At 39.1% G+C, this 27,910-nt stretch overlaps 1 protein-coding gene across 1 annotated transcript in view; it reads right to left on the bottom strand.

Annotated features, from left to right (window-relative positions):
• Nucleotides 1–27,910, bottom strand: part of LOC127449422 (contactin-4-like) — a 261,042-nt gene that overhangs the window by 193,539 nt on the left and 39,593 nt on the right. Inside the window, exon 2 of the mRNA XM_051712833.1 lies at nt 22,967–23,102. Within this exon, the coding sequence (XP_051568793.1) occupies nt 22,967–23,024 (58 nt within the window). The 5' untranslated portion in view covers nt 23,025–23,102. The remainder of the gene's footprint in view (nt 1–22,966; nt 23,103–27,910) is intronic.

Genomic DNA, 27,910 nt, shown 5'->3' with positions numbered 1-27,910 from the left:
ATGGTGACTAAGACATTCTGTCTGAGATCTCTTTAATTGTGTTGCACTGAAGAAAGTCATATGGTTTGAAACAGCATGAGGGTGTATGATGACAATTTCCATTAATAATAATAATAATATGAATTATTATTATTAGTAGTAGTAGTATAATTATTATTATTATGTAATACATGTTAAATATGTAATATGTAATATGTAATGGAATATTGGGGCGTAATCCTCCATTATGTTTTATGTGGAAGTACCTAGTTACTCGCTACTTGAGTATTCTTTTAATTGGATACTTTCTTACTCTTACTTGAGTAGTTTTTTACATAACTACTTTTACTTCTACTTGAGTAATAATGTTTTTCAAGTAATTGTACTTTTACTTGAGTAAAGATTTTGGGTACTCTACCCACCTCTGTGAATATGGTAATCATTCAGTACCATAGTATTTTTAAAAGTACCATGGTAATATCATGTTTTTGGAGGTAATATCATTGTAATGCCATGATTGTAACATACAGCAAGGTAAAGCTATTCCATCCTTAGAAATACCTTGGAGTAAATAGCATAGTATAAGTATATGGTAATCATTCAGTACCATAATATACTGTATATCAAGTACCATGGCAATAACATGTTTTTGGGACATAATGCCATGGTAAGGCCATGTTATTTGGCATATACCATGGTAAAACCATAATATTTTTTAAGTACCTTGGAGTGCCATGTACATAGCAAGGTATATGAATATGGTAATCATTTAGTACCACAGGATATATCAAATACTATGGTATTACCAAATTTTTTGGACATGGTACCATAGTAATACAGTGTTTATTTTTTTTTTTATTTATTTATTTTTTTTACACATGCTATAGTAAATACATAGTTTTCTTTAAAGTACCTCAGAGTACCATGTACATAGCATGGTATAAGAATATGGTAATGTTCAGTACCACAGTATACTTTATATAAATGTTCCATGGTATTAACATGTTTTTGGACATCAAATCAAATCAAATCAAATCAAATCACTTTATTGTCACACAGCCATATACACAAGTGCAATGGTGTGTGAAATTCTTGGGTGCAGTTCCGATCAACATAGCAGTCGTGACAGTGATGAGACATATACCAATTTACAATAACATCAAGACATGATACCATGGTAAAACCATAGTATTTTTGAAGTACCTTGGAGTACAATTTATGTAAATAGCTTGTTGTACAAATATGGTAATTATTATGTAACATGGTATATATCAAAGTACCATGGTTTACCAAGTTACCAAGTATTTGGACATGCTTTACATGGTTATACAGTGTTTGTTTTTTACACATCCCATGGTAAAACCACAGTATTCTGTGAAGTACCTTGGAGTACCATTTACATAGCATGGTATAAGTTTATGGTAATCATTCAGTATCATGGTAAATTTCAAAGTACCATGGTATAACCATGTTTTTAAATATACCACGGTAATACCATAGTATTCTTTAAAGTATTTTGGAATACCATGGTTTATAAATATTGTAATTGTTCAGTGTGCATATACCAAAGCACCATGATATTCCCATTTGATACCATCACTGTACCACTGCACCACAGTACTTTGTGTAAGGGGAAGCCATGCAACAAGGTTTTACCCATAAATGTAGTAAAATCACTGTAAAGCACAGCCTCAAGTGGCTTAATGCTTTCATAATATTGTCAACAGCAATATGATAAAAGACACTGTCCAATAAATAATTAAATGAATTACTAAAAATTATACAATTAATATGCTAAGTAATACTTCATTCGTTTTAAATGGGTACAATTGAGACGCATTGGCGCGTTAATATAGAATTCACCTAATGTGCTTTCACAGGTATGTGTTTATTGGCTATTTGATGATGGCTTCAAACTGGGCTCCTCCAATCAGATTTCAGATGGAACTATCCATATTAGAATCTTTAAACACTTTTAAAGCTGCCAATGGAAGTGATTTACTGAAGAATGTTATTTAAAAACTGGTCTGAGTTATGACAGGCTTACAAAGGTGACATTCCCTATTCACTTGTTCATTGTGCTGCCACTAAATGACAAGTGGCAGACATTTAAAGAATTTCACACATTCAAGCATTTTACATAATACATGAATGGGAAACTTTTATATTCAACTGATGGCAGTGTCTGTCACCATGACAATATACAGTACCTTCAATTCTAGTACAGTCTGCGCATGACCTCATCTATACCTGTCTGGGAAATTACACTTGGCAAAGGGCCGGAATCAATCAATGATCACCAAATCAAGAACTTCATTTAACTCTCTCTCTCTCTCTCTCTCTCTCTCTCTCTCTCTCTCTTTTTTTAAATGCATTACAAACCATTGCTGGGTGTTTTTTTTTTTTTTTTTGCACTTTTGAAGAAAAAAAAATAATAATAAAAAAATCTCTTGGGTAAAAGGCTTTTGAAAAGTGCCAATATTCAATGATAAAAAATAAAAATAAAAATAAAAAACTATAAAAAATGCATGCTAAAAAGTATGTTTTAATGTGACCTTCATACTAAAAAAAGAAAAAGTTCTGACAAAATATGTTTAATAGAAATCAATTCCTGGGAATGTATCCATAATAGAAAAATACCCACCCTGCCACAGACTTCAATATGTCTAAAGGAAAGCCAATAAAGATTACATATACTTACATGCTTTATAACAAAATCCCATACCAAATAAACCAAACACAAACCACATTCTCTATGACCATGAGACGGTAAGTGAATTTACAGATTTCACTGCAAACCACAGTGTGAATAGAGAATAAAATCACAAACAGACAAGCACAGAGGCAAAATCTACTTTGGAAAATCCTAAATCTATTGCATTAATTTCCACACACCATAAGCCATGGGCAGAGCAGCTTTTCCTGGTCAGCTCTTATAGATACGGGCAGATAAGTCTGTTTTGAACCGGGACTCAAAACCAATTGTGTGCTTGTCCTCCCTTGGGTCTGGGTTGGTTAAATTTAGAGATACGGTCTCCTCTTTTTCTGAAAGGTGGCGGGATATCAGTAAATCCAACCGTAGCAGACGACACACGGCGTGCCCCGGTGAACTTTCAAGAAAATGTATTCCTCCATGCTTGGATGGGGTCCACAACACATCTGATCATGCATTTGTTGGAAGGGAGCGAATGAGAGCTATATAAATTGGTTCAAGGTCAGGGAATGAAGAAAATGTAGCTTATATTGTTCATGCTCTATAGGAGCCATTAGAGTGAATGGGGTTCTGTGCGATGAGGCTAGTCTAGTGCCAAAGGGGAATATCCATCTTTGGTTGATAAATGATCATGTAAAGAGATAGATTTAGATATGAGTACTCCTCCCACAGATGAATATGACTTTGATTAAATAGTAAGATGTGGGAATCATGCAAATAATGCTACTTTGAGCAGGTGCCTATTCAAATTATATTCACAATCAGGGCCCTATTTTAATAGCGCTATGGCTCAGTGCAGCGCTATGCTTTAAGTCATAAGCACAATGCCAATGGGCATGCCCATAAAGTTTTGGTATTTTCATGCAAGCAGGCGCTAAGTCTAGGCACAAGTGGGTTTGGGGAAATCTTGTGCTCAAAGCGCCATGGGCTGGGTCAAGTGCAATTTAATTCTGAGGTTCTTCTCCTGTTATTGAACCATCTGCATCCTATTATGTAGTACATTCCCTCAAACACCAGCAATATAAACAAAGACAGCACATTCATAAGAAGTTGTTAATGTAAATGGTCTGTATGCAACAGACTTTTGTACATTAACTGCATCCTTGTTGAATGTCTGTCAGGTAATGACAGTTACGTGCCTTTTTTTACGCATGGAAAATGTGCTTCTCGTCAGGATTTGGATGTACGCTCCGTTAAATTATAGAGAATGTATGTATTATTAATAATTTTCATCTACTGACACACTAATCATGTCTAGCATTAACAGTGATTGTATCGGCAAGCACTTCACTTCTACCGGTCGATTTTGAAAAATGTAATTCATTTATTGAAACACAAAAAATTGTAAACAGAAATATCTATAAATTCAAATTACACTTCAAACGAAACGAAAATATAATCAAAATAACGAAGTAGTGAAAAAAATCATACCAAATCCAAACACTTTACACTCTTCAACTTCTTCCACCAACCACTTTTGCAGTGACTCTTCGACAACAGGTGGAAGAATACCAATATTTTTTTTTTATCATAAATAAAATTGTAAATATAAATATTTCCACCTGGTGGTTTTCGGAAAACAATGCAAGGTGGACACATGCATTTGGCATTTGACATTATTTAAAAAAAAAAATTTAAGCAATTTGAGAAAATATAAAAGGACTATTTTAAAGTAAATTGTAAGAGCCACACTTCCTGCTGCCAAGTGGTGGCACTATGACCGTGACCCAAAATAGTCAAATCCATGTGATTAGCCCCCAAGACTAAACATACATCTCAATTTTGATCTAAATCACACATTGCATACAGAAGATATGGGCCACTTCCTGTTTCCCATTTTTCGGCATTAATTTAATTTAACTTCCTGTTGGGCGGACCTAATGATAATAATTATGAAAGTTGTCTGGCTTGATGAGAACTATATATGTACCAATTTTGGTGACTGTACGTGAAAATGGGGGTGCTACAGAGGCCGCCTTACACGCCCATTTCTAAGGGGGTGCTACACAGCCCCCCCCACACAAAAAAACAAAACAAAAACGTTTGCCCAGCCTTAATGGCCGACAACTCTGATGTGTGTGCAAAATTTCATGAAATTTTAAGCATACCAAGTGCATACCAAGTGCAAAAACACCCAAATATAGGAAGAAAGGAATAAGAACAATGAATGCATTGCCATGGCAACAGTATTTAAGATATCAAATATTCCTTTACAATTTCACATCAGCAGTGTCTTGACATTATTCTAAGTAATTTTGAAGCATTCATGTAAACACAAGAGGGCTATTTCAAAGTCTGTTAAAAGTGCCATACTTTCTGCTGCCAGTTGGTGGTGCTATGACCGTGACCCATAATAGCCGCATCAATGTGATCAGTGCTCATTACCAAACATATAGCTGAATTTTCATCAAAATAACACAATGCACACAGAAATAAAGCACTTCCTGTTTTCCATTATTCTCCATAAATGTATTGCTTCGCCATGGCGACACCGTTCACAATATCAAAAATCAGTTTGCAGTTTAGTATGTACAATGTCTTGGCATGATGTTGCACAAATTTGGTGCCAGTCACATGAAACCCCTAAAAGGAGTATTCAAAAGTTCAGGGCCCATTTGAAAGCTTAAAGGAATATTCGGGGTTCAATACAAGTTAATCTCAATCGACAACATTTACATTTGTGGCATAATTATTAATTATTATGGATCTTTGAATTGAATCTTTGAATATTATGAATAAATATTTGTTTAAACACTGGCCCTTTAATCGGTGAAATCATATTTAATCAAACTACACAATGATGACTCTAAGACTTCATAGATATTACAGTTTCATTTTCTGTTAATGCATGATTTTCTGTAAAGCTGCTTTGAAACAATGTGTGCTTTGAAAAGCGCTATTCAAATAAAAATGACTTGACTTGACTTGAATAATTATTATGCCACAAATGCTGTAGATTGAACAGATAGTTAACTCGAAAATAAAAAAATTCTGTCGTCATGTACTCACCCTCATTTTGTAAAAATGCTAAATACTTTCTTTTTTTTTTTTATTTTGGGGTGAAATGTGACCTGAACATACAGTATATTTGTGACATTTGCCCTTATACATTGTACACTCTCTTATTCCAGTTTTCCTCTCCCTCAGTAAGTTATCTTGGGGTGCTCCATTGGCAATACATGTTTTTAAGTGTAAGCCTGGATGTGACTAGGAGGAGGGTGTGGCCTGGCCGTGAGGGTGCATGGCCAGTGCTGATTCACCTAATCAGTGGGAGAAAGAGATAAAGGGGAGCCGGAGACGCCAGTTCGAGAGAGAGAGAAAGAGACACACGTGGCCGCTGTATGTGTGTGCGTGCGTGCCTCCTCCTTGCCCATCTCTTACCCGTTACATTGGTGCCGAAACCTGGGAAGGAGGAGGGATGCGCTGTCATGGAGTCCTCGCCACTGCCATCCGCCAGGGGAGGAGCCGCGGCCATCCGTCAGGGGACAGACGAGTCGTTGCCGGCTGCCGGGAGTCAGAGGAACCACTGCCATCCGCCAGGAAGGGGAGGAGCCATTCCATCTGCCAAGGGTCGGAGGACTCGCTGCTGTCCGCCCAGGGAGGAGCAGCTGTTGTCCGCCAGAGGATGGAGGAGTGGCTGAGGACCAGGCGACGGCGTGTCCGGGGACCGGTGAGCAAGTTTTTCTCTCTCTCTCCCTCTCCCCTCTCCCTACCCTCATCTCTCCCTAGGTTCCCAGGAGGTGGGCCGGAAGGGCAGCGTCTCCTCTCCAGAGATGGGGGGGGAGTAGGCCAGTCCGGATGGCACGCCAGCCTGAATCGGGCGGGGGAGGAGTGTGACGAGGAGGAGGGTGTGGCCGGGCCGTGAGGGTGCATGGCCAGCGCTGATTCACCTAATCAGCGGGAGAGAGATAAAGGGGAGCCAGAGACGCCAGTTTGAGAGAGAGAGACACACACACACACACACACGTGGCCGCTATTTGTGTGTGCGTGCGTCTATGTGTTTTATGTTGTTTTAAGTTGAGTTTATGTCATTAAAGTTTACGTTGACTGTTCTGCCGGATCCTGCCTCCTACTCGCCCATCCCTTACCTGTTACACTGGAACACCAGAAAGAGCAAATTTACTTTTATTCAAGTGGAAGTTCTCCTCTTTGCCCTCTCTTTACTTTTCTATCCCTTTCTCTCCTCTGTCAGGATATCTTTTGTGAACTTTCAGGTCTCTGTCTGCGAGTAACACTTGCCTGAGGCAAAGTGTACTGGCCCTCCCACGAGACTGACAAAGGAGTCCGGAGAAAGTGGCCCTCTGATCTGCATGAAAGCAGCATCTTCATGCCAGAGGCCCAAAGAAACAGCAACAAATGCTTAATGTAAATCAGTCGTAAAAAGAACGTTCTGTAGACCCCAAACCTGTATGTCTCAGTTAATACAACCAGCAACTGGGTGTAAATGTAGATGCTTTCTCTCAGAAAATGACAAAGGATGGTTTCAGAGACGGCAAAATAAATTAGAGCAAATATAAAGACATGAGCCTGGGATTTTGGATGAGTGACAAGCATATTTTTGCGACAGCGGGGCTTGGCACAGGCTTCTGTTTGATGAGTTCAATTTGTTTCAGGGGTGACAAGGGATTTGCATGGGGCCAAATGTTGGGATTTATTTGCATAGAATTCTCATGCCACGGTGACACCTTTGATTTTGTTCAACCTCTCCTTTATTCTCTCTGCCAACATCCCTCTCTGTAGGGCTCAGCAGTATATAGGGTGAATACGGTTAAAGTGGGACACTTTCTAATAATTTGTCACTGAAATCGTCTTTTAAAATATCAAAGGATGAACTTAAAGGAATAATTCACCCAAACATTAAAATTCCCCTCATCATTTACATACTCACCCTCATGCCATGTGTATGACTTTCTTTCTTCAGCAGAACAAAAGATTGTTAAAAGAATATCTCAGCTCTGTAGATTGATACAATTCAAGAATGGTGACCAAAATTGTGGAACTCCAAAAAGCACATAAAAATAGCATAAAAGTAATTAATATGACTCCAGTGGTTTAATCCATGTCTTCTGAAGCGATCCAATCTATTTTGGATGAGAACAGATCAAAATGTAACTTATTTTTACTAGGCTATAAATCTTGACATCAGCAACCTCCTTGGCGATCATGATTTCAAGCTCAATAACATTTCCTAATGCTATCTAGCACTCTACGTATGCGTCAAGCACTAGGAAGTGTAATCAAGCTTGAAATCATGATTGTGCCAAGAGACTGTAATGGCAAGATGTACAGTGAAAAAGGAGTTATATTTTGGTTTGTTCCCAACAACAATTACTAGATAGCTATATAGCATAGTCGTATGGATTACTTTTATGCTGCCTTAATGTGCTTTTTGGAGCTTCAAAGTTTTGGTCACCATTCACTTGCATTTTTATGGATCTACAGAGTTGAGATATTCTTCTAAAAATCTTTTTTTGTGTTCTGCAGAAGAAAGAAAGTCATTCACATCTGAGATGGCATGAGGGTGAGTAAATTATAAGAAAATTGTCCTTTTTTGAGTAAACAATTTCTTATGCTTATTTTAAGGCATGGAAGAACATACACATGATAGATCTCAAAGCTTAAAGGAATAGCTTACCCAAAAAGAAAATTATGCTATTATTTAATCACCCTCATATTGTTCCAATTAGAAGTGATGCCAGAATTATCATTCATTGAATAATAATTTGGCTTGCATCCATCAAGTTCCATATAAACAAGAAAAACAAAAAATCAAATCAGATGAAGTACAATTAATTGATTACCTGATGGATTATCTAGTCATTATTTTGAAATGTATAAAACATTTTGGGTAGAATTTCCAGGCAAAAATAACTATATCAGGAAATACACCATAACTGTGAAATATATAATTACTCACGCCGTGATATAAGATTTTGGTCAAACCGTTCACCGATATTTCTCTCTCTCTATTTGGTCATTTCAGTGAGTGGACGAACGCTTGGTGAAGCCCACCTCCCCACCCTTCCCACCCAATTAAAATAAGTAGCCTTATAACTAAATCAATAACTTACATGAAAGAAAATCAGACCTCTAACCAAACAACAGGCCTAGTTTCATGGGCACTTGACAAAAGCACTACACCTCAAACTACTCTCACGTCAAATAGACACAGGATATATTCGTTCTCATGCAACACTGTATCTTTTGGAGAACAATAAAGCTTATACCATGTGAGCTCATCCCACTAATCTGGGCATGGCAAATCAAATCTTTCATGCATAAAAAGTGTCACTAGAACAAATCACACTTTTGCTAGTATACTTGTTACTCATAGTTTCATCCCAAGTGATGCATCAGAAGTGCATTTATCAAATCTGTTTATTCACAAATGTCTCAAAGGCTAGATATACATCTCATTTGAATGTGGCTCATGTGATATGGATCAGTTTTTTTTTTTTAGTTTAGTGTAAACAGCAAAAATCACATTGAATCGGAGGTATTCAATTCAAAGCTGGGCTCTTTTCATATGTGAAGATAAACTGGATACATATTTTATTTATTTATTACTTGTTTATTAATTGTATGCGTGACTTCCGTGTGAACGGCCAAAATTCATGCAATTTTTTGTATCAATCTAAATCGATATCCATATACGATTCATGTTGGCGTGAATCAAAGTTTTATTTTATTTATTTATTTTTTTTACTATTTGTACTATATAATGTATTAAACAAAGAACTAATAATAATACATTCATTTTATTTCATAACTTTTTTTTTTTCAAAATCCTAGAACTTTCTGTTTATTTTTAGAAGCGAAATGTCAAATATCATTTTAAATGATATAGTGAAATTTGTTGATGTTGTTATGATGATTATACCAGGGTAGGTTGGTTTACACATGCGGGCCAGTTTAGAAGAGTTACCTATTTAGACCAGTATCTGATATGGGCTGCTTTTAAAAGCTCATTGAAGAACCTCACTAATGAACCAAAAAAAAAAAAAAAGATTTGATCAGAAATTTGGGAAATGTGGCCAAAGTACATTGTGTTCTGTGTGTCCAAATTGTATTATGTGATATATTAAGAATACCACTGTTTATGATATTAATGACAAAAATATTTATTTTTTTTTAGGTTAAAAGATGAGCTACAAATCCTAATGAAAAATGAAAACCAAACACGTATTTCCATGAGCAAATACGGTATTACTGTATACACGGTATACAGCCGGATATGCATTCCCATTCACATGAAACACACAAAAGACAATTAATATTCAGATTACCAATTCATATTTATAAGGAGAGAGGAGTGTGGAATATGTGCAGTGAAATGTGATAACATATGATACACAGCTAAACGACAACATCTTTTCTTGCTAGTAGAAAAACAAACATTGGACATGCATGTTGTACAACAGCTTACAAAAAAGATTGCACAATGTGATTGCATAGGTTTTCAATATGGAGAGTCATGGAGGCAAGTAATTTGCTCTTCTATTAGCATTTGTATGAGTTGTGCCAGCAGTAGGTCGGCCAGACAGTGCTTCTTAGAACATAATACCTCACGAAAAGCAAAAATTGTATCGTGAAAATGCTGTTTACAGAATCCCCACTGGGCCTCGCCTTTACAAGCCATGAATAACTTGGTCACCAAATGATGGGTTTCAGGGACCTGATGGCTGCCTTCTCATCTGTGGGTGGTGCACATAAACCAGACAGCGAATGAACAGCATTAGACCAAGCCTGCATCTGAGCTGATTGCTTTATCTGACTGATCTACCCTTACATTAATCGGGATAGTTCAGGATGTTCTTGTGATATTTTTGAGGCCTATAATTCAAGCGAACGGTACATGATTATTGTCAATACACCCTCCATGGCCTACAGAAAAGAGCATGAAAGGATTTTACAATAGACCCACAGTCAGGATGATATTCTGGGTTACTTTCAACCTAATATTTATGTACTGCATTTAAAGCATGCTGTCCATTTTTACAGACAATAATGTTGACTCGTCCCTCAGTCTGTGTAAATGAATGGAAACATGTTTACAGTAATACACTTATAATGGAAGCTTAGCAAGCCAGCAGAACAGAGGGTTTAAAAGCAGAAATATAAAGCTTGTAAACTGGTTTAAATTTTACTTTTGAGGTGGGAATACTTCTTTAGGTGGATAAAAGTCTATTCATCCTTCTGGTTAAAGGAGTAGCTCACCCAAAAATTTAAATTCTTTCATCATTTACACACATTTGCAAACATGTAAGATTTTCTTTCTAGCCTGAAACAGGAAAGAACATATTTATCTTAGCTACCAACATAAAAAGCATCATTAAAGTTCTGAAGCCATGAAAAAGCTTTGTTTGAGGAACAGACTAAAATTTAGGTTCAGAAATTGTCCCTTCCACTTTATCTCTCAAATATAATTTTTGCACATATTTATACTTGGCATGAGTCGAATGAAATACTTTTATGATGTTTGTATTTATTTATTTATTTATTCTTTTTGTTATTTTTGGAGCTCATCAGGGCTTGTCCCAATTCATTAACATTGTATGGAAAAGAATAGCTTAGACATTCTGCAAAATATCATTGATTGTGTTCCACAGAAGAAAGAAAATTAGGTATTGTCACAACATGAGGGTGAGTAAATGGTGAGATATTTTTATTTTGGGGTAAATTATTCCTTTAAGTATTTAAGATTTTAAATGTATTACTATTGATTACTTCTTTAAATCACTGTGTCTGTAGTGATTTTTCCAAAGAACCTTGAAGCACTCTTAACTTTGAGGAACAGGTGCTGTGAGGAATTTGGAATGGAATCCTTTTTGTTTACACAGAATCCTGCTTTCCATTTGCAGCTGATGGTAAAGAGCACTTCACCGACTGGAAGAAATTTGTAATCAAAAGCGAACAAGGTGGGCAAATTAAACAGCTCAGTCGGCGAGGGAAAATGTCAAGTGGTAACTTTGTAAGGCTCAATTGAACTACTTCACTATAGTCACTATAGACAAGAAACAAAAATCTCAGGCCTTTTAAAGGGATCATATCACACATTTTCAAATACTGTGGTAACAGTTTACAATGAGGTTCCATTTGTAAACGTAAGTTAATGCATTAGGTATCATGAAGTAACAATGCACAGTAAATTATTTACAGCATTTATTAATCTTAGTTAATGTTAGTTTATAAAAATACATTTGTTCATTGTTAGTTCATAATGCATTAACTAATGTTAAATTTAGATTTTTAAATTGTAGTAGTATATGTTGAAATTAACATTAACCAAGATTAATAGATAACACTTTACAACAAGCCTCCATTTGTTAAAATTAGTTAACATGAACTAATGATGAACAATAATTTTACAGCATGTATTAATCTTAGTTAATGTTAATTTCAACATATATATCTAAAGTTATATTTGTTAATATTAGTTTAATGCACCATGAACTAACAATGAACAATTGTATTGTTATTAACTAACATTAACAAAGATGAATAAATGCTGTAAAAAAATATTGTTCATTGTTTGTTCATGATACCCATGATTCATTAACTAATGTTAACTAATGGAACCTCATTGTAAAGTGTTTCCAATTAATAAATGCTGTAAATGTATTGTAAATTCTTTTAGTTCATGTTAAATAATGTTAATAAATGGAAAAACAGAGATTATGGTAATGAAGCATTACTATAACAAAGTGTTACCAAAATGTTAATAATTGTATAAGTCGTTTTGTGCCAAAAAACAGTCATAATTTAGTTTTCCAAGACCTTAGAGTTAAATAGTTAATTTTTTTGCTTCTGTGCCTTTAAGAAACAGCCCCTTCACATGTGAAATGTTACAAACATGATTTGCAGCTCTCAAACAAAGGATGCGGGTTTGTTGTTGTGTTAAAAAAAAAAAAAAAAAGAAAAGAAAATGTCTTTAACTTCCACATCCATCGATACACACTGATCTATGACTTTGGTGACAGTAGGTCGAAAGTTTTGTTGCTGAAATCGGTCTGCGCTTACCGAAATTCAAACCAATGCCCCCAGTCACCAAAGCTGGAAGTATTTTTAAATGTATGAGCAATTGTGAGCTCCAGTTTACGGGTGAAATGTGCCAAAATGCCACAAAAAGCAAGTAGTATTTTTAGTTGTAAATGATGCGAAACCGTCAGCAAGAATGCGTGTTTTATTAACTCTACCTCCTAACCCAAACCCCAACCCTAAACTTGGTCACTGGAGGAAAACAATAATTTTTGAATGAAAATGCAAAATCAGAGTCGTGCTCACCATTGTTTATGTGAACATGGTTACTCCTTGTTTCCCATGGAATCAGAACTCGTGCTCGGAGGTTGCCTGCACAATGCTTTGCCAGTAGACCATGCTTTTACAGAAATGTGTTCATGCTTGAATTGATGCAAAAATGTCTGATGGGGGATGACTCTGTCAGAAATTCGGTTGAATGAGGTTGATTTCAGGGTATGTGAACTTTTGGAAGCAAATTGAGATTTCCTGTGTGATCAGTAAATGAAATTTAGTGATTTCACAGTACATTCAACTTATTTCTCTCGGAAGATTATGAACAATTTGTTTCCTTATCATATGACCCCTTCAAGATAAACTTACCATTTCAAATCAGGTTTCAAAGGCTATCTCTAATTTTCTTTCATAGCATTTTTTGTTTTTATTTACCTCGGTGGAATGCTACACTGTGACTTTGTGTCTGCTGATTTGCTGTCTCAGGTGGGTAAATCAAATGGTTCTGAATAGGGGAATCATTTGAGAGTTGCTTTATGCAAGTGTGTTGATGAAAAACTCAAATTTAAAACAAGCCGCCAGCCACAGAGGCGGCAAGAAAAGGGAAAGCAGACGAGGAATTAGAATGCAGCATGTGCTCTGGTGAAGTATGTGTGATGCTAAGGTAATCACATGCTAACTGGATGGGCGATCAGGGTGGGGTGTGTGTGTGTGTGTAGCAGACAGCTCGCCCTGTCACTATGCACTGCTGTGTGAGAACAAAGAAAGATGCTTCGCGGGTGACAAAGATCATTGCGGTCCCCTCTCAGCATTCTGAGCAGTCGTCCTGCCAAGCCCCGTCTTTTCAGGGGCAAACCTTCCTTGTCTTCGCTCTTCGGCAGGTTGCGCGACCTTTCCTGTCAGTTCTACGTTAGGAGGGAGTACAACACTGAAACAACCTGTGCCACCCACTACTAACTGAACATACAAGGAAAGAACAAAGATCCTTCAGTGCAAGAAAACCAAGTACCATCAAACACAGCATTCTTTCTGATCCAATATATGAAAGTAAAGCATGTGGTTGCAGATAATGTAACTAAACAGATTAAAAGGGAACTCCAGGGGATGTAATATCATCATATCCATTTAGGCAAGGTACTACACTAATATATAATACAGGTTTCTGTAATTCAGAGAATTTTAATAGGATATAATCAGCTTATTTCAGCAGCTGAAAAGTTATAAGCAACTGCATTATGAGTGTTGTCATAAATAAGTATATATAACAATCTCCTCAGGGGCTTATTAACAAAACAATGAGGCATTTAAGCACAGCGGAGAACAAGGCATCTATCCTTACAATTAATATTCTGGTGGTAGAAACATCTATTTTGTGCTTGTAAAACAGTTTATTGGTTCATTTGTATATTAGTGCACATTCCCTCTCATGCAAAATGTAATGTGGTTTGGCTGTTGCATTTGAATTATCAATGGTAAAGGTCAAATAAATAACAAACAGCACAAATGTACTGATCATTTTTACCATTTTGGGATTTTAAAGATCCAAGTACTTCTCATTGGGAAACTGGCTAAATGTTCTAGTGTGGTAAAACAAGCCATTGTTACAAACAAATACTGTGAAATAAACTGGTCTGAATAGGTTAAGACATTGCATCCATTAAAGTAAAGCATTTAAATCAAACCAAATGCAGTAGCTAATCACATTTAAAAAAAAAACTATTGTGCATATACAAAGCACATGTAGGACATGCTTATTTATTTAAAGAGCTACAATTGCATTATCAACTACAATACAATTTGTAACACTTTATTTTACGGATCAGAAATTAGACAGTAAGTAATGACTAATAACTGGACTTGTAAGGGACTAGTTACGGGCTTGTTTTGAATAATAAAGTATTTATTAGGCCTTTGTTCACTAATTTCTTACCCTTGCCAAATAATTAATTAAATTACATACTACCATACAATATAGGGACATCAATGCAGCATATATATTATGTTTATTTAGAGTCCCACAAACCACTACACCAACCCCTACCCCTAAACCTAACCATAACCTTTCCTGCTTTGTTGAAATACTATATACATTCTACATGTATTTCATACTTATAAGCTGCATATTCAAACAGAGTACTGAGAACCTAAAAAGGATGTATTTTGCATCATACTAGCTATTGATATGTTTTGTTTTAAGCTATAAAGCAAAAATAAGAAATCAGCCAATAAAGGCTTAATAGTTTATAATGCCAAACAAGTCCATAATGTCACTTACAAGTGTAATTATTAGCCATGATTTACTGTCTAATTTCTGATCCCTAAACTAAAGTGTTACCAAAAAGGGTCCTGTAATAAAACTGTAATAAAATGTAGCTTACACTATTTGTGTGAGCAATGCTCAAACAGAATATACAATATGAGCCAGAATAAGGCTTCCTGTGGGCCAAAGTAATTTAATTGACCCAGACTGCTATTATACAGATTATACAATATCTAAAATAAAAACTCTGGTGTGCTTCATCTTACTTAATATTTGAAACATTAAAATTTTGGCTGCACAAGACTGAGTTATTCTACAAGGTTGTATGTTGCAACAACATCCCAACAGTTAATTTTTAATACATGTAATGTTTAGGTAAATGTTGTGAAAGATACGTGGTCTTGAAATGGCATTCAGGAAATGCATTGCATTAAAATAATAAATTAGAATTAGAAATAATATTATGAGCTCTTTGAACTTATCAAGTGATAATTCTGTGTTCTGAAAGTATATTTGAATAAAATGAAACATGAGAGAGGCAATGGAGATCAGGCAGGATTGGCAAATGTTTTGTGATATGATCAATCACAACACATGGCACAGTTCAGGCCAATTCATCACTATTACAATCACAATGCCAAATGAGCCACAAAACCAATTCCAAATGCAAACTTTAACAGGCTCTGAAAGAGTCTTTTCCATACTACAGAATAAGGGGCTGTTTACACCGAATGCATTGTGTCCGTCCGCGCTGTTTTCAATTGATTGTCTAGGTAAATATGCACTAGACAGATGCTTGTGACGCATTTTTTAGATGCTGTGTCAAGTTAATGGAGGGAACGAGACGTTATGTCGATGTAGTGACACTTGGGGGTCGCCCTTGGGAGCCCCAAACACCTCAGATCTTTGAGAAAAGGCCAATGAGAATTGGCAAGTGGAATTTGCATGCCACTCCCCCGGACATACGGGTATAAAAGGAGCTGGCTTGCAACCACTCATTCAGGTTTTGTGCTGAGGAGCCGAGACAGGGTCCTGGCCATTTCAGCGGGTAGTACAGCGTTGTGGCAGGGGGGACATAACCGAGACATTGGTTAGACATTGTGTCGATGTAGTGACACTACGGGTCCCTATACGATATGCCACAACTAGTTGAACCGTGTTACATGGACTGCCGGTGCAGGTGCGAACCGATGCCACTTCAGGGTATAAAGCTGCCTCATGGGGGGAGCTCTGGCCTGAGTGATCGTGTCTACCACTGCTGGTGGTAGGCCATTTAGGTCTTCCACATCCCGTCCAAGGGCCAGACGTGGAGGTTCCAGAGGTCTGGGCGCGAGTGCCAGATGGTGCTCCGTCCCTGAGAAAGAAGGTCCTTCCTCAGAGGAATTCGCCAGGGAAGGGCTGTCGTGCGGAGCGTGAGGTCTGAGAACCAAGTCTGGGTGGGCCAATACAGGGCCATGAGGGTGACCTGCTCCTCGTCCTCCCTGACCTTGCACAGGGTCTGTGCGAGTAGGCTCACTCGGGGGAACGCATACTTGTGCAGCCCACTGGGCCAGCTGTGTGCCAGCATGTCTGGGCCAAGGGGGGCCCCCGTCGGAGAATACCAGAGCGGGCAGTGGGAGGTTTCTCGGGAGGCAAATAGGTCTACTTGTGCTTTTTCGAACCGACTCCAAATCAGCTGGACCACCTGGGGGTGGAGTCTCCACTCTCCCCTGAGCGTCACCTGCCGCGACAGCACATCCGCTGTGCCGTTGAGGTTACCCGGGATGTGAGTGGCCCGCAGCGACCTCAATCTCCGCTGACTCCACAGGAGGAGACAGCAGGTGAGTTGCGACATGCGACATGAGCGTAAGCCGCCTTGGTGATTTATATACGCTATTGTCGCTGTGTTGTCCATACGGACTAACACATGCTTGCCCCGGATCAACGGCAAAAGCCTCCGCAGGGTGAGCAATACTGCCAGCAACTCGAGGCAGTTGATGTGCCAACACAGTCACGGTCCTGTCCAGGAGCCAGCAGCTGCGTTCCCTTTGCACACGGTGCCCCATCCTCGCTTGGAGGCGTCTGTCGTAATGACGACGCACCTGAACACTTGCTGTAGGGAAACTCCTGCCCGTAGAAATGCATGGTCTGTCCAAGGGATGAACAAGTAGCAGCAGCTCAGCGTGATGGCCACGCGATGTGTGCCGCGGTGCCATGCCCATCTCGGGACTCGAGTCTGAAGCCAGTGCTGAAGCGGTCTCATATGCATCAACCCTAATGGCGTGACCAGCGCTGAGGATGCCATATGCCCCAGGAGCCTCTGAAAGTGTTTCAGTGGAACCACTGTTCTCTGTTTGAATGACTTCAGGCAGTTCAGCACCGACCGTGCGTGTTCGCTCGTGAGGCGCGCTATCATCGAGACTGAGTCTTACTCCATGCCAAGAAAAGAAATGCTCTGAACCAGGGAGAGCTTGCTCTTTTCCAAGTTGACCCGAAGCCCTAGCCAGCTGAGGTGCCTGAGCACGAGGTCCCTGTGTGTGCACAGCAACTCTCGAGAGTGAGCTAGAATCAGCCAGTCATCGAGGTAGTTGAGTATGCGGACGCCCACTTCCCTTAACGGGGCAAGAGCTGCCTCTGCGACTTTCATGAAGACGCGAGGGGACAGGGACAGGCCGAAGGGGAGGACCTTGTACTGATACGCCCGGCCGTCGAAAGCAAACCATAGGAAGGGTCTGTGTCGAGGTAGAACCGAGACGTGAAAGTACGCGTCCTTTAGGTCTACTGCCGCGAACCAATCTTGATGCCGGACACACACCAAAATGTGCTTTGGCGTCAGTATCTCGAACAGGAGTCTGTGCAAGGCCTGCGCTGAGTGGAACCTCGAAGCACTTACCTTGCTCCATGTAACCTGCGTTGGGAGGGACTTTTTGACTGTCCTCGTAGTCCATCACAACCACCTGGCCGTGGGTGTGAGTGTGGTGCGACCGGACGCCTGAAGGCAGCGTCTAAGTCACAGGTGCTTAGTGCCCGGTTGCTGTGATAACGGCGGTCGTAAACACTGGCTATGTGACCCAGGGAGTGAGGAAACTGCTCTTTTATTGAGAATGTGGGTACCACAGCCCGTTCGGGGTGCGGCAAACATAAAAGAAAAGGAGACCAAGGATTTACCTCCCGGCCCTCCACTGGGAGATGGAGTGGTCTGGATACCAGCTCCGGGTTTGCAGCAGACATCTTGTTCCCTGGGTCATCCATCTCAGGGGCGCTTTGGAGCATTCCATGTCCTCGTGCCTGCCCTTGAGGCGGGGGACGTCAGCTTCCTGCGGGGGGCTCTAAACTGGGGCCAAGAACTAGGCTTGGGCTGAGGCGGAGCCGCCTGGGCTTTCGCCGCCACAGGGGGACACCCTCGGCGAGAAGACGGGATACGGGATCTTGAGCCGCGCCGGGGCAAGATGTGTTGTATAGCCTCCATCTGCTTCCTCACCGCCAAGAACTGCTGGGCGAAGTCCTCGACAGTGTTGCCGAATAGGCCGATCTGGGAGATGGGGGCGTTTAGAAAGCGAACCTTGTCCGTGTCCCTCATCTAGACCAGATTCAGCTTCCTGGACCATGAGGGTGGACATCGCCTGCCTGAGTGCTCGTGCCGTGACCTTCATCGCCCAGAGGGAGAGGTCAGTCACCGAGCGCAGCTCCTGCATCACATCGGGATCAGGACTACCCACGTGCAGTTCCTTTAGTGCTTTGGCCTGGTGTACTTGCAGGAGGGCCATGGCATGCAGGGCAGAGGCGGCCTGACCAGTGGCGCTGTAGGCTTTGGCTGTCAGAGACGATGTCATCCTACAGGCCTTGGAAGAGAGTGCCGGGCGATCCCGCCAGGTGGCTGTGCTTTGCGGGCACAGGTGCACCGCAAACGCCTTATCCACCTGAGGGACCTCCGTATACCCGTGGGCTGCCCCACCATTGAGGGTAATGAGAGAGGACGAGCTGGGAGGTCAGTTTCAGGCAGAAAAAGGTGCCTTCCGTGATCTCGTCAGCTCGTCGTGCACTTCCGGGAAGAAAGGGACCAGGGGAGGAACCAATCATCTAGCCACGATGGCTCTGGAAGGTGGAAGTTTCCACTCCAACCTGACACACGTGGCAGCCCGTGCAAGCATGGCGGTCATCTCACCGTCAGCCTCAGACTGGGCGGGCTGACCCGAAGGTGGCAGCCCAGTCAAGTCCTTGGCGTCTGACATTGCCAGTACGCTCTCCAATGCAGTGATCGAGCACTCATCCCGCTCCGGAGCTCCGAAAGGGACACTAAGCTGGCCCTGGGAGAGCTGGTCTCCTCTCGGAACTCACCGGGGTTAAACGAGCGTGCTGGGGAATGGGAGGTCCGCGGGGATTTACCCGGTGGAGCCGCGCCCATTGAAACCCCCAAATTGCCTCCAGCGCCCGCCGGGCCGGTCTCGTACCCGGGGGTAGAAGGCATGGCGCGGGGTGCGGCTAGAGTGGCTTTCCCCCGGAAGAAGGTGAGCCGCGACCGTAACGTTGCCATGGTCATATTCTCGCAATGAGAACATGAACCATCCACGAACGCTGCCTCAGTGTGATTATGACCCAGACACGTGAGGCAGCGCCCATGGCCGTCGGAAGCGGAGAGATAGTGACTGCATCCAGGAATCACACAAAGACGGAAAGGCATCTTGAAAAAGACACATCTTTAAAAAGACGTTCACGTCAATGTGTTTGCTCTAATAGACAAAATATACTTTTTGCAGGAATATAAACTCTCTAAGCGCTGTTGAAGCACCCAGGGGCGTAATCTGCACAGATCTGTGCAGAAGGAGAGAAAAGCCACTGGAATGCGCCGTATATCCAACAGCTAAAGCTTCTTGGGAGGTGAATGGACCGGTAGACAGCTTGCTGACACACAACCGCTCGGCTCCGAAGAAAAAATCTGAATGAGTGGTCGCGAGCCAGCTCCTTTTATACCCGTATGTCCGGGGGAGTGGCATGCAAATTCCACTCGCCAATTCTCATTGGCCTTTTCTCAAAGATCTGAGGTGTTTGGGGCCCCCAAGGGCGACCCCTAGTGTCACTACATAGACACACTGTGGAGTGAGTGACAGAAGGGGAAAAAGAACTTTAGCTCGAGACACCTGCATCCTGTTATACTCGTTGCACTGCGTCCACCTTTTTTAGCGTAAGAACCAGTTTGGTCTGAACAGCCCCTAACACTGCCATGAAGTTTGTACTGCATTCATACAGTTTATTCAACTGCATTTTATTTCCTACAAATAAAGAAAATGATCCACTTGCCATCATCTCTCACAGCACTAACTAATTAAATAATTCAAAGACGGTAAACTGTGTTAATTTCATGTAGACAGTGTTTTAAATGTGTGAAATGAAACCATGTATTCAGATTATGATTGATGTCGAAAGAAAAACAATCAGGTAAAAAAAAAAAAAGTGTTAATAAAGATAATAACCACCTTATTTGTTCCTTAATGAAATATGACATAAATTCAAGATATCTGTTTTGAATACATGCATATCGCCATTTCTTCTCACTGTACATTAATTAACGACAAAGGCTTAAGAGATAGATGGGGGAGGGGCCTACTTTTCTCTTTTTAGATACTGTGAGTGGGAAGTAGCATTAACTTAACTGTAGTAGCAACTAACATGAACTTTATAGGTTTACAACTGTTTTGGAATGACTAGAAAGTCATGAAGGGTTTTTAAAGGTATAGTTCACCCAAAAAGGAAACTTCTGCCATCATTTGCTAATTCTCATGTTATTCTAAATACTTATTAACATCTTCCAGTTTTAAAGAATATTTACACTGCTCTATTCCATACAATATATTATCTATCTATCTATCTATCTATCTATCTATCTATCTATCTATCAACAGCAAGGATGGAGTGCACAAAGTACATTATACAGACTCATAACAGAGCTCAGTGACATACTTAAGCATTTAACATTGACATTTCACAAAATCAGTAATTGCCATTTTGTAACAAGTCATTTTCAATTGTGCAATAAAGAGCACCTCTGGGTCAATCACGTTCCCATGAATTTAATTTCACACCGCTATAAAATATATCAGTCTGCCAAAGAATAAAGATTTACATTTTTTTCCCCTTCCTCTACTTGATTAAATCTAACAACTCTTAGATATCTGGATATTCAAATTAATATTTTTTCATCTTAGTATTCTGTCTCACCAACCAATCACCTAATTAATATTCAAAACTATCAGGCAAACAGCAGACAGACCTTCCTCTCGGCTTTGCCTGCATGCTGGATCATATTATTCACTTTAAAAATTCCTTAACATTTAAAGGGACAGTTCACCCCAAAATGAAAATTCAGTCATTTTTTACTCACCCCTGTGTTGTTATAACCCCATATGACTTTCTTTCTTTTTCTTAAAACAAAGGGAGAAATTGTGAAAAAGTTTTATGTTCAGTGATTTCATACAATGGAAGTTTATGGTGACAGTGACTGTCTCTTCAAGCTTCAAAAGAATGCAAAAGTATAAATCAGTAGTCTAATAAATTATTCCACGAGACTCATGATTGTTCTGAAAACATAAGATAAGGTTTAGTGAGAAACAAACTAAAATCTAATGTTTTATTTAGTGCTCAACTCTGCACTAGTTGCTCAGCTCTGCATGTTTATGCTACTGCATGAGAGCAGTATCACTCACGAAATGGGGCATTCAAGCAAAACATTCAGTAGGTGTAATTTTCGGCCAAAATCAAGTAATTTTTAACCAGCTCATGAGATGCTAGCTTTAATATACTGTTATGAGATAGATTTTGGACCGGTGCCAGTTCGCAGTGGACAGGGTTACCCAGAGAGACAGTGCAAATATAAACCAAGCGATTGACAGAATGTACCATCGCTTGCTAAGCCTGGTTAGGAAAAATACTCTGATTAATATATCTTTTATCGCGTGTTGTTTGCCATCAGATTAGGACACGGTGTGACTGTGGCTTCCTCAGCCTTTTCAATCCCTCTTATTTTGATTTTCGAGTACTGTTTTAAACATATAAGGCTGGGCATAGAAATGCATCTATTCTCAGACTACAAACTCATCAGACATGTTTAGTAAGTTCGGTTCTCTGGGTTGTGTGCAGCTGTGTTGTGTTCTGTTGTTAGTATCACTATGGCGGAACAGTTTTTAGATAAACAAAACAAGTTTTCGCTTGAATGCCCAGTCTCTCAAGCGATACTGGTCTCGTGCAATCTCATGAACACACAGAGGAGAGGAACGGTCGATCAACATTTTCACTAAATAATACATTAGATTTTGGTTTGTTTCTCACCAAACCTTATCATATGCTTTCAGGACAGTTATGAGTCTCATGGAATAATTTATAAGACTTCTGATTTATACTTTGATTTCTTTTGAAGCTTGAAGATGTAGACATCGTAAACTGCCATTGTATGACAAATTTATTTTCACAATTTCTCCCTTTTGTAACAAAAAAGAAAATCATTTGGGGTTCTAACAACACAGGGGTGAGTAAACAATGACAGGATATTAATTTTTGGGTGAACTATCCCTTTAACCTAATTGTACCGGCCTTTTATTTTTACATTAATGGGCTTTTTAATGAATAATATTTGCCATTGACAAATGTTATCAAGTTAGTTGCAAACACCAAGGCATTTATTTATTTTTTTCATACAGTCCCCTGCCCTATATACACAGGAATATAGGGCCAGACTTCACAAAGAGAAGCTGCCATGCATGCATCAAAAGTTCTTAATAAGATACTTTTACCTGCAAGGCACCCCATGAATGACTGCAGCAGCAGCAGCAGTTTCCATAGCAACTTCATCTTCAGTTTGGTACGGTCAAAGTCAACTCACATCCAATCAGGAATGTCTGTAGTCCACTCGGTGGTTTGTCCTTCACTCTGCAAGGAACACAAAAAAATAAGTGCAAAGTTTCAATAAAAGAACATCTACTATAGTTGACTATGGTTCGACATGTGGAAAAACCATAGTAACATTGATATTTAAAGATGACTTTTTCTGTTATCATAATTTCTCGAATCCCAGCCTACTGTAATGTGCAGAAATAACTATTAATGTGTTGATTGATTTCTTCGAAAATGTATAAACAGTGCACCTCTGTGGTCCTATCAAAACTCATAAGTTTGTTTGAGCATACTGAACAGTACGACACATCAAAATTAGCTCAACCAATGCCGTGTGTTTGGGGGCGGGGCAATCTGTTTGTCCAACCGGTGAAAAACAAGGGGGTGTGTTCAAGAAACCACTTTGAAAACAACTGTCACTATTTTTGCAGTACTGTTTGGTGATGCTACTGGCACAGAAAATACCAACCTGGTCCCATAGAATGAACATTTCTCTATATACATTTTTACAAACTGACTCGTACTTGTGACTTGCTTTCTACGTTTCACTGCAGTTTCCTGGTGTTAAATTAACACTAGAGGCGCTACAACAACTGTGTGGTTTAAACATTGTCACACAAATCACAAGTACAGTTGCTGATTTAGATTTTATAAAAACGTATTTTTCATTCTATTACTCACCCCCTTGCTATGTTATGATATCAAACCACTTTTACTTTAATGCATGATTTGAAAAACAAAACATTTTAACACTTGTATTACAGACCCACCTACATATACACACTTATTCATATGTCATTAGCTTGCTTGGTAGCTCACCTGAAAGAGCGTTGACTTGGAGCTCAACGACCACAGTTGAAGCCCAGCCAAAGACGCACAAAACCGAAAATGGCATAGAAGTGGCACAAAATGATGTGGTTGCTTCAGTTAATGTGTGGTTTAACTTTTTTTTAATTTATTTTTTTTAAATTTGCATTTTAAACACCATCGGTTAGGGTTAGGTGTTGGTTAAGGGTAAGCATGTCTGCTTTGTTAAACTCTCACTTATCTTTTCGGACACTATTGGTTAGGTTTAGGGTAAAGGTTTAGGTTAGGGAGGTACATTTTACTTATTAAAACCTCCATTTAAAATTCATCTTAAAAACCTCATCTGATTACAACCTCATTTCGCTCAGTTTTGGTGCCCCCCGCTGGGCATTTCACTTGAAAACTGCAGCCAAACGTGCAATGAAGTATGTAATTTCAGTTTTGGAAAAACGTTGCATTGTTCATATACATTTCATGAGACCAGGCTGGAAATTACACAATTTACCTTTAAGCCACATTCACACTAATCTGTTTAAGTTTGAAACCTCTGTTTTCAGTTTCTTACATCATCATTTTCTAAAGTATAAGGTTTTGGAGAAAGTTTCAGAAAGTCTCGGTTTTCTGTAGAGGAAATTCTGTTGCAGTGTGTATGAGAGGTGCAAACGTAGCAAAATGGATGCTTTTTCAAACAAAAAATTATTGTGGATGTGGTCTTAAATTATGATTAGAATCTAATTAGAATTTAAAGATTAGAATCTGGCATGTGCCATGCCCCGCTTCAATCCTCTCTAACTAACTAAGCTCTAACTTTGTTAAAGTCTACATGAAACAAAATTCCGCAACCCATTTAACTTTCATACTGTGACGTGCAATCAGATGTTCAACAAGAAGAAAAAAAAGTGGGGCGGTTCTTGATTTTACATATCTGGAATTGACTGGACCTTGAAAAAGGGTCTCTATATGTCAGGTGGTTAGAAAGGAGTGGTTAAAAAATTAGGGTGCTTGGTGACAATATCAACCAAAGTGGAAAACCGTTATAGAGGTGGAGCAAGATTTTATATTTTAATGAAATCCATTTCAACTTGCAATAAAACCATGAACATGTAATAAAAGAGCAAATAGGGTAAATATTTGATTTCATGTTTATTTTAAAGACAAATATCTACGGTGTAAAACTTGGGTTACCCTATGTAGTCATGTTTGTTTAGAGAGAATTCGCTCATCCAGCAATGAATGTCCTACACCAAGCGAAAGTTAAGAAAAGCATGTGGGATGTGAGGACCGTATTATACCCTGCATTATATTATATATATTTTTTGCAGCCATTCTCCGAGAAATTATTGCTAATTCCTCACTTTTGACTAGTGCAAAAATTTCAGTTTATGATTAATTTCATCATGAGAACATTTTGTCTGGCAAAACCATCATCAGGTTATTAATCATTACGGATTTTGATTCAATACTCGAATGACACACACAAGCTGTGGCAGAGTTTCCTTCTACATCGCTGCTGTGGCTAACAATGTTTACTCCCACACTAGGTAAACAGTTTAATACATTTGTTGAGCCTTTACATGGCACATTCACATACCCCCTGTGTGTTTGGTGTGGTTGAGAGATGTTTGTAGTGAGAATGAGAGATGGGAGAAGAGGAAGCATTGTGTCAGAGCTGGCTCTGTTTTTACTTCTCAGAGGAAGTCCCAAGGGGATAACCATGGAATCCGGGCCCAATCTAAAAAGCACACATTGTGTCTTGGAAAAGAGTAATTCTCTGTGTGTTTCAGGCCTTTGACACTGCAAAAGTGCAAAAGTAACTGAAAAGCAGGTGGAAATCACTATAAAGTCCCAAAATCCCCTTGCAGAACACTTCCGTTTGCGTCTTTTTAAAACAGTCCTGTTTTACACAAAAGGAGGAGTAGGGATGCCAAAATATAGAGCAACTAACCTCATTTTGCTTAATTTGTATTCTATCAGTGCACAAACATTTGACATGTCAAAACATTTCCACAGTTATCCATACATATAACTAGCTAAAACAGGATTGCATAGCAAAGATTAAAAATGTAATACCATTTTTACTAAGTGAAAATGTCTGAATAATATTGCACCCTTATATCAGAAGAAAAAAATATAAGAAATTATACAGTAATTTTGATAAATTAAGTTACATGAGTTATAAGAGTTATAAGAGTTAAGGACATGTAAGTTCTTTTATAAAAAATGTATTTTCAAATTTCTGCCTTTTAACCCTCCAAAAATTGGCTACATTCACTTCCATTGTAAGTGCCTCACTGTAACCTCGATTTTTGTTTTTTTAAAGAAAAGGAGGGATGAATCATGTATGTTTGTGGTAATCAACATTATGTCACAAATGCTGCAGACTGAGTTTAACTTGTAATGAACCCAGAATATTCTTTTAAGGCCAAAATAATGTAACTTGGGTGGTCCCCTGGTGATTCATCAAAACAGATTTTTTTATTCTAATGTTTGCGGTGACAATGCGACATTGTCCATTAACTGTCCCGGTTTTCATAAATAATCCAAACCTCTCAATATACGATAGTGACAACAGAGAAAACAATTCAACAAGACACATGATAGATTAAGTAGAGAGCTACTTCTTACTTATAACTCTACTATACACTATGCATTTCAGCAATGGTGACCAATTTAAATGGTAAAAATTATAGTATATTATTGAGCCTAACATCTTACGCTTACAACTTTTTAAAATATAAAAAAATGACTAATTTTAAAGGTGCACTCAGTAATTCTTCCCCCATTAAAAATATTTACTCCTAAAGAAATTATTTGTAATTTTGAAACATATAAATAAAATCATGACCACTCACATGAGATGAGGACTCTAGTCATATCAGTAAACTTATAAAAGCTGTTTTATATTACATGGGGCAGGGGTGCCCTCATGGAGGCAGCCATTTTTGAATCACATGACCAGCTGAATACTACTCGCTTAATCTCAGCAACCGTCTTATTATTGGACACTTTGACTGTATTAAATTAATCATAGCTGATTGTGAATAGTGAATTTCTACAATGGCATCTGTAACTGAAAACTATTGATTTTGAATAATGCTGCATCCACACCACTAGGTGTCACTGTAAGTTCAAGATGACATGAACAAAAAGTTACCTTTGAAGAATATATTAAATTATTCTGTGAATATTTGGTAGGGATCCTTGGGGAGTCGAATGTGCATTTAAAGCAATTATTCAGTTCAAACACTGTAGACAGTAGGGCTGTGTCAATTAGACTTGCCATAATATCATAATTTTCACACCAGTGTGGTGTTCACGTTCAAGCCGGTTGGACGCTAAGTGGTACTATGGGGTAATTTTTGTTAAGCAATAGCCTTTTTGACATGGAGTGCCACTTTTTATTTTCCTGGTCAATGACTGTGAAAATATACATATTGATGTAATCCTTCCTCATGATCAAGCAGCGTGTTTTCTTGAGCTGAATGGGAGACCAAACACTATTAAATTGTGACGAGACTCGCGCTGTGCATGCAAGATATTCGCACATCACAAGCTGATCAACTATTTAGCCCTTTTTGTTGAATCGCACCTGCAAAATCCTACAACTTTATTTCCAGGTTTAATTTAGATTTTTAATAGACTCCGATTTTTGAACCCCACAATGTGGGTTTATGTTTTCTCTTTTAATGTAATTTTGAGTGTGACCATGGATTAAGGAGGGTGTACCTGTATGCTGGGTTGGAAATCTCAAGGATTAATTGTGGTGTTATCCTTATTACATTGTTCTGAAAGCAAAATGAAACATGGAATGTTGGTTGTCATCCGTGTAGCCTGACTGAAGCAAAGCGGGCACGTTTACTTGTGCGATTAACCGAAAGTGAAGCGCTGCCGACTCGTGATGCGCGAATGGGTTTCATGCGCTGCACGAGTCTGTTGGGTATACTGCAGTCTTGTCACATTTTTACTTCTTGCTTAGTCTCCCATTCAGCTCATGAAAACATACTGCTTGATCGTGAAGAAGGATTACATCAAGATGC

The sequence above is a fragment of the Myxocyprinus asiaticus genome, chromosome 12 (genome assembly GCF_019703515.2).
Source record: "Myxocyprinus asiaticus isolate MX2 ecotype Aquarium Trade chromosome 12, UBuf_Myxa_2, whole genome shotgun sequence".
Classification (NCBI taxonomy): Eukaryota; Metazoa; Chordata; class Actinopteri; order Cypriniformes; family Catostomidae; genus Myxocyprinus; species Myxocyprinus asiaticus.
This window is presented reverse-complemented; position numbering and strand designations above follow the sequence as displayed.